We start from the raw sequence: 15,082 nt of genomic DNA, 5'->3' as shown, positions 1-15,082 counted from the left end.
GATTTATTTATTTTCATTGCTTTTAGGGTATTAAAACATATAAATTCATATTATTATTTATGAACAAATAACAGTATTAACAACATACAGGATTACTGGATGTCTCCATGGTATGCCTGTTTCTTCTGCATCTGCGAGATGTTTGTACAAATGGCTGTGAAAATCGCACCAATAACTGGAGAATTGGAAGCTGCTTAGCAATCCGCTTGCAGCGCCTTTTTCGCCAATAGCGGTGTAATGGGCTGATCGCGCCTGTTGGCCGGCTCCTGTCGCTTCGTCTCCTTATCGCCATAAAGATCCAGGTCGCGGCCATAGTACCAAACAAGCCAATCAAACACCACGCCAATAGACGTGAAGACTACGAGGATGAGCAGAGAACTTATGTTATATGCAGCAAAAAGGAGAAATATGAGGCTCACTTACAGCAGGACAAAAAGTTGATTGAATAACGGAATTTCGTTTGGTCGTACAACTGGCAATTGCCATTGCCATGACAGGTTTTTGTCCATATCAGGCAGGTGGAGTCGATGATGCGCCCAAATATAATGGGACCAGGTATCAAGGCAAATAAGCTGATCATCATCAAAGCCAAGCCCTGGGCAAACGATTTATCCTCTGGCGCGACAGTGCGATAATTGACCAGCACATTGCCAATGCGGCCCGAGCTGCCAAACCAATTGACAATAATAGACGTTATGGAGAATATCCAAAAGACTGTATCACATCCTTTCATGCAAACACCTGGACGCAAAACCAGATCAGCAACTGCTCGCCTGCTCAATCTTAATAGATCGTCGACAAGTTCCACAGAATTATCATCGCTAAGCAGTGGCACATTATCCATTATTATATCTAGTTCCATGTTATCTATGAACGTCACATCCGTGGTCCCATCCTCCATTAGCAAGCGCTCTGAGGCTCCTCCATATAGTTCCATAGGATCAGATGTGAGCTCATCGTTGAGGCAGGCACATTTATCGTACAGCTTGTTGTCTGCATTCCAGCTGGTGCAACCGGCATGGCAGGGCGAGAAGTAAGTGGTGTCACTAGCTACATGGCAGACCGGCGAATAATTAACGCCTTCACAAGAACAGTTTGCATTGCAATTGCTGGTCAAATTGAGACTGCGTAAAGAAATAAACAGATTGTGCACTAAATGTGAGTTTTAAGTTGTACTGGGCAAAATGACGTCACAAGTGCAGGAAAATCTTATTAGGTGGCAACGTTTGGACCAACTAAGCTCGAGCAACTCAATAAGTAGGAGAATGAAAGAAAGCTGCATGTAGTAGTAGTATCTGTGAAGCTTTGAGAATTTTTATGAAAAAGGCTAGGTGGCAACGCTTGCTAAGGCTGAGCTTATAAACCGACGAGAATGGCAAATTAAAGTATACAAAAAATGGCGGATTGTGAAAAGTGCGGCAAATGTGTGAAAAGTTTACAAGTGAGCAATAAATATGAACATATCAAATTTAAAACTAATAAATGTGGTAAAAAATAGAACTTACTTGCCCAAATAATCTTTTGAAATGGAATCGGGACAATACAAAAAGGCATAGGATATCTGACCTGAAAAACAGCAATTGAGGAGAAATGGAATTAGGTAAAAATAAAATATGTATAAATATATAAGCGTTGCTTTTAACTAACCGCATATGTAAATAATGCCCACAATGACATTCCACATTAGAACCTTGCTAATTGATGGCTTTTTCTTCGATATGACTAGGCCAGAGGCAAAGAGGCCAATGATCATGCCCAGAATGGAGACTGGACCAACGATAATTGTGGCACTCTGTGCCGCTTTATGGAACACAACCTCCATGTACTTGGTTAAGAAAGTCATGAAGCCCGTAGCACCCAGTATATAAAATACGCCCGACGAGATATTAAATATGAGCAACTTATTACGCAGGAGGCGCATTAAAGCACGTGGAAAATCCTTCAGTTTGGGAAGATCAGCATTGGCACCAGCTCCAATGCTATCCAGGGCAACGTTCGAGGACACGCGGCTACTTAAAGAAAATCCCTCCTCTCGCTTAAGCTCCTCGTGTCGAAGGGCATGGGGCAAATGTGAATTGCGATTTCCTTCATTATTTTTCTTTGGCAGCTGCTTGGGAAAGAGTCCAATCAAACCAGAAAACACGCACATCAAGGTACCCAGGATAACCCAACCAAGCCACCAGGCGCCCAGCCAGCGTGGATCCTTACTATCAATCAAAGGCGTCTTGCTTGGGTCAATGAAGGTGTTCAACGAAATGAAACCTAACATAAAACAAAGATTAAGCATCAATTTGAAGATAATTGAAATGTGTAAGACCCACCAAAGAAGAAACCAAAGACGGGTCCAATCATACGCAGCGACATGGCCACCGCCAACATCAATGGTGTATTGGTTCGCTTGGTATTATCATCCAGGTACGTTTGGCCTAGAGCATAGTACAGGGTATTACCCACGCCCAGCACAAACTGTGAGAAGAAAATGAGCACAAGGGGCACATACGTAAACAGACTATCGCAATTCTCAGCCGGCTTTCCTGCACCACAAAGCTGCTCCGGCTTGCTTTTCGCCGAGCTGCCATTCTATAAACGAGAGAATTATTTATTTACAAACACAAAGTCTATAACATTTGGGCTTACCACCGCTGCAAAGCTCGCATTGAGCGAACTATTTAATAGACCATCCTGATACTCCTGAGTCAGCTGCAGTACCTCATCGCCAGCTCCGTAGATGAAGTGAGGCAGCACCAATATGAAACAGGATATACCACAGAGCACAATGCCCCAGGCAATCCAACGTGGACGATTGCGCTGACCACCGATATAGGATAGGATCAGTGATAGCATTATCTGTGATATCTCATTGCCGCTTAGCACAATGCCTGGAGAAATGAAAGAGCATCACACAGTTCAGTTAAGTAAACAATAATTATATGCTATTAGTAAATGTTGAAGCTAGTTGATTGACTGATCATAACGACCCTATTCATTTACGTCCTTTTATTTTGACCAATGAAATTATACCCTATATATTTTCAAGGACGAAAAATAAGTGGCAAGCAAATTTGTTGTTTATATTTTATATTTTATATCATATATATTTATATTTGAGGAACATGATTAATTCTTTTTCATTGATTCATATTTCGAGTCCCAGACGTGTCAATCAATCAAAGTGTTAGACTCACCGGTCGTTTGGCTGGGTATTTTAAAGCGCTTCTCCAGTGTGGTCAACGTGACAATGAAATACATGTAGGACATGGCCTGAATCGTGCCTAGTAGACCATAGACGCCCATGAACCACTTGGTTGTGGCGTATTTCTGCAGCCAGGCGGGATGCCATTTGCCCAAGCCACATAAATAGTGTCCCGGGGGCAAATGTTGTTTCCTTAGCTCCGACATGGCTCCGGCTTCAAGTTTTTATTGTTGTAATCGAGTGTCTTTTGTGTTCAGTGGTCGCACATGAGCATGTCTCGCTGATAAAGCTAATATGAGTGCGAATGTATACTTCGTAGCTGGAAGTCTATTAAGGAGAGAATGAAAGTGAAAAAGCGAGCAAAAGCAATAGAAGAGACAGAGTGAGAGCAACAGAGAAAGAGAGAGAGAGAGAGAGCGATGCACGGCGTGAGAGAAAGTAAGAGAATAAGAGCGAAAGGAAGAGAGAGAGAGGTAGAGTGAGTGGAAGAAAGAAAGAGAGATAGTAAGTGAAGGAAGACAGACAGAGAGGGAGCTTAAGATTGAAGTGGAAGAAGGAGAATGAAGGTCAACGCGTTACGCCCGATGTGTGTGCTCCAACCCTATGAAAATTGTTTTATTTCTTACAAAAAAATAAATAATTAAAAAATATAAATTTTTATTTAAATATTTATAGAAGTATAAAAATGTTTTCTAAGTATTTTCTTTCTAAAAAAAATGTAATGCCCCGAAGTTTTTATCGGTAAAAACTGAGATTATAGGCAAAAAAATGTTTATGGCTTGACCCCAGAATAGCTTTGTTTTGCCTAAAATGTTGAACTAATCGTGACTAGCCCTAATTCTGAGCTTCGACATCTGAAATGCGGCACATAAAATGCGAAATCGCACGATATAAAAATTTTAAGTACAATTATTGATTAGGCTAGGTATTTCTACCTAACCACATTCAAGATCATTTTGTGCCCGCCAACCTCAATTGATTAGATAAGCCCTACCATAATAGTTGGTCAGTTTCCTCTTGTCCCGACCTATAAAATGATCTTCAAATTCTCTTCATTTGCTTCATGCTCCGATAATTTGCGAGCTAATGCTGAGAGAGTAAACTAGCATGGCATTACGGAGCCCTATTCGATATTGCCCGATCTGGGTTTTATGAGTGTCTAGAGTTATATAGAGTCTGGCCTGCTGTGGCATTATCTTATCGTTGTTTTCAAAAGTTACTGATGGCCTGCCTAGTCGATTGCATAATACCCTGTAAAAAGCGTGGAGTAGACTTATTATATTGCTTTCTGATTGTTTTATAAGTGGTATATGTTCATTAATATTTCAATAATACTTTAGGCTATTATATAACTCAAATCTGAGCATTCTTCTATTGCTTATACAAGCAACAATCGGTTCTCGGAAGTAACTTTTCTCTTATCTGTAGCTGTTCAGCTATATACCCTTCGGCAAGAATCTTAACTGGAGAGTATGTAAACAATAATAATTCCTGGTATTGAGTGGTAACTTACCAACAATTGGCCCAAAAGATTAACTTGGAGTGTTTTGAGCAATAAATTTCAGAAACAAGCAAATAAATTACGTTTCTAAATCGAATATTTATACTTTATCTATAAACAAAAGGGACGCATATAAAATACAAAATATAGCATAATTATAGCTACTCTACACACTACTCTCGATCGAACTGTAGAGCTTTACAAACAAGAGTCTTCACACGAAGCTGAGCTAATCACTGTTTAATCCAGAAATATAGATAAAGCCCCCCTTGGCTGCCTCTAATTGTCTGTTGGGCAAATATACGAATGTCAATTGCAGCCATAAAGGCAACTAAACCCGTATAGATAGACACAGTTCTATATCAGATAATGCCAGACGTTCAGACAACAAATCAATTGAAAACCAACAGGTGCATCGGTCGAACGGTCGAGCGGTCGAGCGGTCGAACTAGCTATCGGTCAGCGTCATTTTTTCGAATGACAAAGGAAATTTTCGACATCTTTACGAACTCTGCTTTATGTGATGCACATGATAAGAAAAGTTGAATAAGATTTGTAGTTTTCTTTACATCAGTTTAGCGAATAAATGTATATTTATGTTTCCATATATATGTAGATAAAATATTACAAAAAAACAAATTTAACTTTTTTAATATAGTCGGAGTAAGTCATTCAGATATCGTTTTTCTTTAATTAAAAAATTGTATTCCATTTCGGAACAATTACGGCAATTACGGTTTAACAAGGATTAACTACATTTTTTTTTAATAAAATTTTGAAATAGATGAAAAACATTTTCACACAAAAATTTCAAGACTTCTTAGTTTGATGATTGACTTTGGATATTCAAAGATTGCAAGAAACAAAGGAAGGAGTAAAATATTATAATGTTAATGAGTTGCCAGCAAATAAGAAACCTTTCAAATTTTATATGAAACAAAAAAAATGTCTTACATAAAGACGTTTTATTACAAAAGTAAAAAGAAGCACACTTAATGTTTAGTTTACTTTAATGTCACCAGCTACATTGAGAAACGTAATGTCACTTTAGTAAATTGTCTGTGGCGGGTTTTTCTTTTCTTTTCCACAATTTATATATTTACATTTTATCAGGAGCCTTTTGAAATTATGATTAAACTTATCGGCACTCGAAAAGCAATAATTGTATGCCTAATTAAATTCAGTTCAGTTAAGCTCCTCGAAGAAAGACACTTGTAATCAGATGCGAGGATCTTGGATTGTTATCATGGCGAGAGAAGGAGAGACAGAGAGAGAGCGCGAGAGACGGAGCGAATAAAGACGTCGAGAACCTTGCCGCCGTGTGTCGCGTATCAAACTGACAGCTGGACAAATTTGAAATAAATTTGTTGGCGAAGGCAACCTCCGATAACTGCGGCTCGATAATGCGGATAATAAAATATCATTATCAGCTGTATAGAGTGGACTGCAAATATATTATCAGGCCAATTTTACGTTGCGTTTTGTACTTTACGTTGCCTTACTCATACGCCACGTGAAATTCTAATCCGTATGAGTATTTCGATTATTCTCCCTCTCTCTCCTTCAATGTGAGAGCGGCAATAACAATAATACAATAAACTATAACAAATGCGACAATGACACTATTACTATTAATATATTTTACAACCCCCGCTTCAACCCCAAGTCCAAATCAAATTGTAAGCCTAAAGCCAGCCATATATCTGCCTCTCTCTGTCTATATCTGTATTGCAGTCTTTCTCCCTCGCCCCATTGTGATTAGATTCGTAAGTGAATTAGCATAGCGTGTAGAGTATGGAATCTAGAATTACGAGGTTCTGTTCTCCAAGAATCGAGCGAGATACGACAGTTCAGTTTTCGTAACTCTCTATTTTATATTGAGTTATTTTCAAAATCATTAGAAAAAATTAATTTATTATTATTGTAAAATATAGATATTAATTTTCATTTTATGATTTATGTATTTCAACTGTCTATAAAAAATGTATATATATATTTTTTTTTAATAATTTATTTTAATAATTTCAAGCACTTTTTATCCATGCAGTATTTTAAATTTCTAACTCTAAAAATAAATATTAGTATCAATAATTTTATTAAAATTTATTTTCATAAATTAAAATGTTTGGTTATGTTCAATGGAACTTTATAAATGGATCCGGCTCGTTACCGTGCGGCAATCGATAATTGAGTCCCATATTGAAGAACAAGGATATGCCCACGCCAAAAATTATTACCAATATAGTCACCGTGAAGATGGCTTGCGTAAGGCCAGGTGTTAGATATGACTCGCAAGACCAGCAGGGCTTGGTTATATAGTCGGGATCCAGCGCCGAAATGTTGTCTAAACAGAAAGACCAAATGGCATATGAGTGTACGGGCGAGAAGCATTTCGATCCTTTTGTATACATATGTGTGCATAGTTATGTATGTATCACTGACAGATTGATCTATTATATAAGTTATTTATGATAATAACTAAACGAACCTCTAATTAGATATTTTTTAATATTAACATCGGGTTTGTTTAGAAGCAAACAAATGATTAATCTAAGGTAGTCTGTCACTTTTACGATCTTTGAACTTATTCTGACCTTATATTTATATTCACTGGATTCATTCTAATATACCCCTAAAATCTAATAAATTTCGAAGAGTCTTCTTTTTAAGTCTCGATAATAATCTATCTGTACAGCTCGAAAACTATATTAAATTTAGAACCATGCGATTTGATGAACACATACTAAACTTATCACTCTAGGAATACAACTTAGGTCTTTTTTAAAAATTCTATGGCACAAAACCTATGTAGAGTCTAGCACAATATCTATTTGTTTACTCACCAGCTAATATGACATCCATGCTGAATGAATGCATGCTGATGCGTCCTCCCATTTTCGAATAGGCGTTGAGGGACTGGCAACAGAAGCTAAATTGTGTGCTATAGAATATAAGATCTCTGGGCCTATACGTTACATTCATGAAGTCCAGCTTTTTTAGGCGCCAGTTGCCGACAACGTTCGAGAGTATTATGTGAAGATTTTCTTTTGGAGTGCTAATGATTAGGGCGACGCCTTTTTTTATATCCGAATCATCATTCATTTTAACTTCGAGCGAAGAGTCCTGCTCACTCATGTAAATGTATTCCCGTTCGTAGTAGACGGAAAGGCCGACGCGTATCTCCAGGGCATTAACGATCATACTCAAGCCAACGATGGCCTGAGGATGCCGAAGTATGACTACACTTTGATTCCGGTTCTCAGGATTCGCGTTTCGTCCACTGAAGCTGAAGCCCGATCTCATTTGCAGGTTTTCAGCTGCCTCCTCGGCTAGTTGTCTTCTCATCGCTAAGCGATCTATTCGACGCAAACGTCGTGCTAACTCCTCCGTCTGCTCCCCATGTGCTGTATAGAGCTGGACAAGCTGACAGGCCGTTAGATCAGACACCACTGACTCCATAAACTTATCTGTGGAGCAGCAATTTCAGCAATAATTTTGTGTATTTAGATTTTGTTCGAGCTCCAATAGTTCGTCAATTAAGTCGTTCTTTTACTCAACATTTCAGTTAGTTAAGCAATAGAGGCCTACTCAATACAAAGAAGAATTTGTCGTTCACTCATAGTATGGAGTTGACTAGTTCAATAGAACGAATCGTTCATGAGCAGCTGAAGAGCTCAATGGAATGAATCTTAACAGAACGATTCGTTCACGAACTATTGAGTAAACTCATAATTCACTGATAACAACGAACTAGTTCCGTAATAAACCGTTCAAGCTTAATGACTTGGCTTACCATGTTCGCTTAGATTTTGGGAGTTGAAATTGTAGGCATATATGTGACCCTTCTTGCAAGGCAGCTGCAACATTTTGTCTCTTCGACTCCAAACCAGTGGCTGCTTGTGTAAGGCCAAGAGAGTTTCTAACGCCAGGAGAGGATCGTGCACCTTGTTGTAGTAGGTACGTGGCTCTTCTTTACGCAAATAGGCAAAAGAATCCGATTCCAGGCAGCTCAGATCCTTTGCGGTCAACTATATATATATATATATATATAGAGAGAGAAGGATATGGAATGTAAACTAATTCATTGTGACCTACCAACGGTGCAAAGTAAGCAATCAACATGTGATCCTGAAGCAACGGGCGCAGACGATCAGCGAGCAACTTCGACTTGATTGTTTTGAAGATGCTGCTAGGCTCCGGTCTGCGTGTGGCAAAGAATGGATACAGAATAGTTAGTATGCAGCGTTTCTAGACTTACAACTTAGCGCCCCAGATAACGACGGGCGGGGTCGAGGATAACTGACCGCTCGCCTCCATGGCAGCCATCAAAACTATTATTTTTACAATCAGCAATATTTTCATATTGAATTATTGAAATACAAACAGAAAGTTTTTAATATTTGAAGCACGAACTATTTTTTGTTTTTCAAAGTGTTTTTCTTTATTCAAAACTATAGCAACGCTTGCTTTGAACTTGAGCTTCCTCAAAACCGGTAAATTGCAAATTTTTAGTTTTTGTTGCCAACATAAAGTTAGGGATATGTGTAGCATATCAATTCGAAATGTCGCTACAAGTCAAATGTTGCTGTTATCAATAACTGGTTCGCAACATGTATCATTTCGAATATTGTAGGAAAGCGCGACATGTCGAATATAGCTCAGATCAATTCGTATGGCTGGCTACATGTTGCCAGTGCGTAAGCGAGTCAGAAAAAACATTGAGTTCCACCCTAATTGAAATTAGAATTGAAATGATATCAAGTGGCGATAAGATAAAACCGAATCAAACTAAAATAGCTCGCAACATGCTTGAGATAGTGTTGCCAGCAACATGAATGTTATGTCGAATGTTGTTCGAAAGTGCAGCATGTCGAATTCGTATGCTTGGACACATGTTGCCAGTGCGTAAGCGAGTCAGCAATAAAGTTGAGTTCTGCCCGAATTGGAATTGAAATTGAAATGGAATCAAGTGGCGGGCGATAAGATAAAAACCGAATGCTTATCAGACTAAACAGGGGCGGGGGTAATATAGTTATGACACCTGTATTTAGCTGCTCTCACCTGCGCAGTTAGTCGCCCATTGACAATTGCTTCGAATAGTCGCGCGAATATGAAACGAATTAACTGAAAAGCCAAAAGCAATTTTAAGCGAAAACGAATCATTCAATCATTGAATCATCGAACTTCGAATAGTCTAAAAAAATGGTACAGAACACTCGCAGCTCCGACCTATCGCAGATCGCAGTCAACGCCAATAACATACCCGATGGTGCGTGAACAATAACGAATTTATATATTTATATATAATATTATATATGTATGTTTCTTCTGCAGACAGCGTGGACTGTGGCATCGAGGGCTTGGGCTGGTGTCGCGGCCCCGCCTGCCAGAAGTACGCTCGCCTGCGCACCTTCACGATTGTCCTGCTCTGCTCGGGGCTGCTGCAAGGCGCCTGCGAGCTCTACTTCCGTGTCTCAGCCAAGCAGGCTGCCTTCCAGTACGGCTACAATCCTCTAATAATCGGTGAGTAAGCCAAACGTATCGCGAAATATATATGGAACACACACACGCACACACACTTACCTATGACGGTTGGCAAAGAGTCAGGCGCAGCTGCCCGTTGGCCTCAATGCACGTTTGTTCGAATGTTGCTAAGCTTTTGCCAGTCACAAGAGCGAACGTGCGAGCGAGAGAGCAAGCATGAGAGCGCAAACTTATCAGAATTTGCGATATTGTTTATGATTTTGGCCATGTGTGTGTGTGTGTGTGCGAGTGTGTCATCAGAGATACAAGTGGCCAACTCGTTGCCTAGATTTCATACTCTGTAATCACAACAATTGGACAGCTTTTTACACAATTTATAGGACAATGTTATCAAACTAGCAGCTCCATTTCTGACTCTAGTTGACTTTATGTACTCGAAATATGCCTAAAGCTTTAGCTAAGTTCAGTTTAGTTTTTGGTACAGTTTGACATTCATTAAGGAACCATTTTGATTCATTTATTACATATATTTTTAGGGCCAGCATCGAAAATAGGCTGGCAATAACTGTGACGTAATCTGAGCTATAAAGTTGTTAACATTTCTTAATATAAGCCTTGTGTGGCCCATTGATAGTAGCGTTGTCTTATGAGTCAAATGAAGCTAATTCACAGTCATTGACAATGTGGAGAGGCTTCTTCTTTATCATAAAAGTCATTAAGTTATTTATATATTTGGATAAGGCTAAGTTACTCCCGAGCTGACAGAATTAAAGTCATTCAAAGTTTTATACAACTTTTGCAGACTCACATTTAATGTCATTTACTGTTTCCAGTTTAAGCTCCAATAAGAATTCGATGTTTGAATTGGAAGCTAACAGGAGAGTGAAAATATAATTACAATTGGACTTGTTAGATATTCGAATTACGAAAAATATAATATTGTCTAGTTAGATCTTATTAGTTAGGCGCTTAGTTGGGCTCACTGGAGATGCAATATGTTTAATTCTGATTAGAAACTTGTTATTTGCTATATAGAAAAACTTACCAATTTCTTGTATTTTATGTTAACTTGGTCTGCAGATTGGCTTCTGGTCAGCAGCGGCCTATTCCAGGCGGTGTTCGCCTTGGCCTTCGCCTATTGGGCGGACGTCTATCATCCGATCAAGTGGCTGGTGGGCACTCTGATGCTGCAGTCGGTGGCCTGTGTGGTTTCAGTGATACCCTCCATAATGAACTTGTGAGTAGTCGAGCAGCTTGCACCCTGTGGCTAGCCATTCAAACGTTTCTCTTTGGGGTTTTTCAGTGCTGACGGAGTCCAGTCGCAGGACGCCTTGGTGGATGCCAATCTGTGCTCCACCTCGCTGGCTCAGTTCCAGAAGCTGACGCTGACCGAGGCGCAGAGCAGCACCTTGACGCTGGTGATGCTGTTCGTGCTGCAGCTGGCCTTGGGCCTGGGCTCGCTGGCCTTCTACACGCTGGGCATCAGCTACATCGATGACAACTCGCTCTCGCAGGACAGTCCGGCTGTGATTGCCGTCGTGCTGGCTGCCCGGGCCATCGGCCAGCAGGTGGGCTCGTTCCTGGTGCTGGGCGTGGGGCTGACCAGTGTGGGCTGGTGGCTCGGCTGGGTGGTGCTTGCGCCTTTCATCTTTGTGGGCGCCGTGCTGCTCGGACTCTTTCCCAAACGGCTGCCCAAGACGGTGATCCACCAGGCCGCGCAGCGCATCATCGAGCAGTCGAACCTGAGAGCCTTCGGCAGCCAGTTCTCGACCTACCTGGACGACTCGGACTTTTGGCCCTCGCTGAAGCGGCTGTTCAACAATCGCCTGCTCATGGTCAACCTGCTGAGCGTCATGTGCCTGCAGAGCGGCGTGCTCAACTACGGCCTGCAGGAGGAGAACTATCTGCAGAGCCGCTTCTTCCTGCCCTACAACGAGCAGGACGGCCTCACGCAGGAGTGGCGCGCGGCCTTTGTCTCCTACTTCCTGCGGCCGCCGGTTATGGCTGTGGGCATGCTCATCGCCGGGCTGCTCATCTCGAAGGCGAAGCTCTCCGCGCGCACCATAACGGGCATCAACATCTCGCTGGCGCTGCACCTGGTCGTCATCTATGTGAGCTACGTCTTCATTAGCTGCGATGTCGGCGCCATTGCGGGCGTCGTTGGCGGCAAGCTCACGCAGCCGTATTGCGCCAGCCAGTGCCTCTGCACGCCGACGGCCTTCATGCCCGTCTGCCCGGAGAACAGCAGCGTCACCTACTTCTCGCCCTGCTATGCCGGCTGCACCAAGCGCAGCAGCATCAACAGCTTCGAGCTGTACGAGGGCTGCTCCTGCCAGGGCGATCAGTCGCTCAACTCGGGCGGCACTTCGCGCGCCACACCTGGCGCCTGCAGCGCCGACACCTGCCAGAAGACCATCATCGTGTTCCAAATATTGAGCATATCGTCCGCCTTCCTGGTGGGCATGTCTATCATCGGCAAGACCTTGATCACCCTGCGAGCTGTGCTGCCACAGGACAAGGCGCTCGCCCTCGCCTTCGAGCTGATGATTGTGGGGCTCTTCGCCTATGTGCCCGTGCATCTCAGCTACGACCTGGTCACACGTAAGTGCTGGTATCAATGGCATCAATCGATTCCTCTGCAGCAATCAATCGAATACTTTCGTCAGCTTCAATCAATCATCTATCAGTGATTTACTTCACTGCTTACTAATCTTTTCATGTCTCACTCTTTATGAGTCGCTGTTTCAATCAGACTGATTGATTGATCAAGGAGAGTTTGCCTTTCACAGAATGATTGATTGACTGCTTGATTGACTCGACTCACTGACTGACTCAACTGTTCTGCAACAATTTTGGCTTGTCTTTCCAACTTCTTGGTTGATTGATTGTTAGACTGATAGAGTAACTGATTGACTGATAGCGTGATTGATCGACTGATAGAGTGATTGATCGACGTATAGAGAGATTGATTGACTGAGTGACTGATTGACTGATAGAGTGATTGATCGACTGATAGAGTGACTGATAGAATGATTGATTGACTGATAGAGTGACTGATTGACTGATAGCGTGATTGATCGACGTATAGAGAGATTGATTGACTGAGTGACTGATTGACTGATTGACTGATAGAGTGATTGACCAGCTGAAGTATTGATTTCCCAATTGAGTGCTTGCTTGATTGATTGATTGACTGACAAACTTACAGCCTTAGCGTGAGGACTCCTGTTCGAATATCTACTTCTCTTAATCAATTTCTATACACAGTTTAGCCCTGATTGACTGACCGAAGTTTGCTTTGCATTTCAGGCACCACCTGCGTCTACTGGGCACCCAACTACGAGCGCTGTCTGCTGCGCGAGACCCCCAAGCACGGCAATATTTTGGACATTTTGACTGCCTCATTGATTTTTGCCAGCGTGCTCTTCGACGTATTGGTCTATATCTTTGCGAAGGGCCTGAATCTGTACAACTGCAAGGTGACGGACAACAACTATACGCCTTCGCTGTATGCGCCAGTGCCGCACGAGGATTCGGCTGCGGGGCGTGGCGGCAGTCCGACAATGACGACGACAACCGTTGCCTCTGGCTCGCCCATGCAACGACGCGATGCACCACAGGAGGAGGCAGCTGTAGAACCACGTCGCTTGGAAGCCAGCGTCTACAGGCAACCCAGTTCGCTGACCGACTCATCGGGCACCCAGAGCATTGTTGAGCCGAATGGCAACGGCGTGACCTACGCCCAGGTCGTCTTTCCGCCGGATAAGCGCAAGCGAGAGGACGGCACCACGAGTCCCAAGCGCCTGGCTGTGCCAGCAAACGTGCCACTCCATCATCTCTCCGAGACGGATGTGCGCACGCAGCTGGGCACACTCAAATCCTTCAATCCAGCCCAGTCAGCGGCGCACGATACGGACGTGATTGAAGAGCAGCCGTTGCCGGGCTACCAAGAAACAGTTGCTCCAACTGCCAGACCCCAGAGCCCAGAGACCGACTTCTAAGCTGGACGATCAAATATTTACCTTTTCGATTTCTAGCAACTAGTATTTTTCATGAGTTCTTCTCGCTTTTACTGTGTTTTTATCATTTACATTTAATTATTTATAGCATTAATCTATATATATATATGATTTTATTGTACCCAGTTACAATCATTCAAAGTTTTTCTCTTTTCATGAAACCTGCTCTACTTTGACTTCTAACAGCGATTTATGCGTGAGCCATTCACGCTCATTGGTTAATAGATGCCGTTGTATATCCTTGGTTAAGCTATACCAAAGATATAGTCCTAGTTAACCTAAAGGACCACTCCTTGCACACTTTGCATTGTAATGGTTCCAAAATATGCATAATTTCCCTTTCAGCAAACTTCTTGTACGCTCTGCAGGTTAGTATCAGCATCAACAGCTGCTTTACAGCTGCACAACAGCTGCTTTACAGCTGATTTACAGTGGCCATTTAACATAGCGATCAGCTGTTACTGTAAATTCGACTGCAGCCGGCGAGTATGCAACGAATTAGACGATTGCCCCTGGTGGGTATGCAACGAAATAATTTTGATGTGCAAATTTGTCCACCTGCTGCTCAGTTCTGTTCGCCTGGTATTTCATCCATGTTTTAGCTAAATTTTATAGCGCAATCGCGCGTCTCAGAGGTTATGCGAGGATTTTTTCTCTGTCTTTTCTATTCTTCTATTAGCTTTTCCTCATCCTCTTTTAGCTGCACTTATATATATATATGTCTCAGTCCCAATAAAAAGATTTGAGTTGGATATTTTTCTTTGTATTTTTTGTTGTTTTATTATAATTGTATTTCCATTAGTTTTATTTAAATATAGTTGGTATTTGCATTTGATTTACTTGTTTTAATCTTTTGTTGTTGTATTTATCACTTACAAACTAATT

At 41.8% G+C, this 15,082-nt stretch overlaps 3 protein-coding genes across 5 annotated transcripts; 1 reads left to right on the top strand and 2 right to left on the bottom strand.

Annotated features, from left to right (window-relative positions):
- Positions 1-3: 3 nt before the first annotated feature.
- LOC111591959 (solute carrier organic anion transporter family member 74D) lies at positions 4-6,463 on the bottom strand. Of its 3 annotated transcripts, none has more exons than XM_023303895.2 (8): positions 5,798-6,463; positions 3,186-3,520; positions 2,638-2,879; positions 2,322-2,580; positions 1,648-2,262; positions 1,506-1,566; positions 424-1,124; positions 4-358 (listed from the first exon to the last, which is right to left on the bottom strand). In XM_023303895.2, exons 2-8 carry the CDS (start codon positions 3,397-3,399, stop codon positions 195-197), a joined length of 2,256 nt encoding a protein of 751 aa, XP_023159663.2. In that variant the 5' UTR covers positions 3,400-3,520; positions 5,798-6,463; the 3' UTR covers positions 4-194. The 3 variants fall into 3 exon arrangements, with proteins under 3 accessions (XP_023159663.2, XP_023159666.2, XP_030079217.1); XM_023303898.2 differs by lacking the exon at positions 5,798-6,463 and adding an exon at positions 4,707-4,805; XM_030223357.1 differs by lacking the exon at positions 5,798-6,463 and having other exon boundaries at positions 3,186-3,642.
- A 331-nt stretch (positions 6,464-6,794) lies between these two features.
- On the bottom strand, positions 6,795-9,084 carry LOC111591963. The gene is made up of 5 exons (XM_023303906.2): positions 8,953-9,084; positions 8,790-8,895; positions 8,488-8,722; positions 7,538-8,161; positions 6,795-7,038 (listed from the first exon to the last, which is right to left on the bottom strand). The coding sequence occupies exons 1-5, from the start codon at positions 9,054-9,056 to the stop codon at positions 6,830-6,832; spliced, it is 1,278 nt and encodes a 425-aa protein (XP_023159674.2). The 5' UTR covers positions 9,057-9,084; the 3' UTR covers positions 6,795-6,829.
- A 399-nt stretch (positions 9,085-9,483) lies between these two features.
- LOC111591962 (solute carrier organic anion transporter family member 1A1) lies at positions 9,484-14,301 on the top strand. Its single transcript, XM_023303905.2, has 5 exons — positions 9,484-9,963; positions 10,029-10,217; positions 11,259-11,415; positions 11,482-12,779; positions 13,488-14,301. Exons 1-5 carry the CDS (start codon positions 9,897-9,899, stop codon positions 14,177-14,179), a joined length of 2,403 nt encoding a protein of 800 aa, XP_023159673.2. The 5' UTR covers positions 9,484-9,896; the 3' UTR covers positions 14,180-14,301.
- Positions 14,302-15,082: the final 781 nt, after the last annotated feature.

This window comes from Drosophila hydei, unplaced genomic scaffold (assembly GCF_003285905.1).
Source record: "Drosophila hydei strain 15085-1641.00,03,60 unplaced genomic scaffold, DhydRS2 tig00000172-arrow-pilon, whole genome shotgun sequence".
Lineage (NCBI taxonomy): Eukaryota > Metazoa > Arthropoda > Insecta > Diptera > Drosophilidae > Drosophila > Drosophila hydei.
The sequence above is the reverse complement of the archived record's forward strand: the minus strand, read 5'-3'. Positions and strand labels throughout refer to the sequence as shown.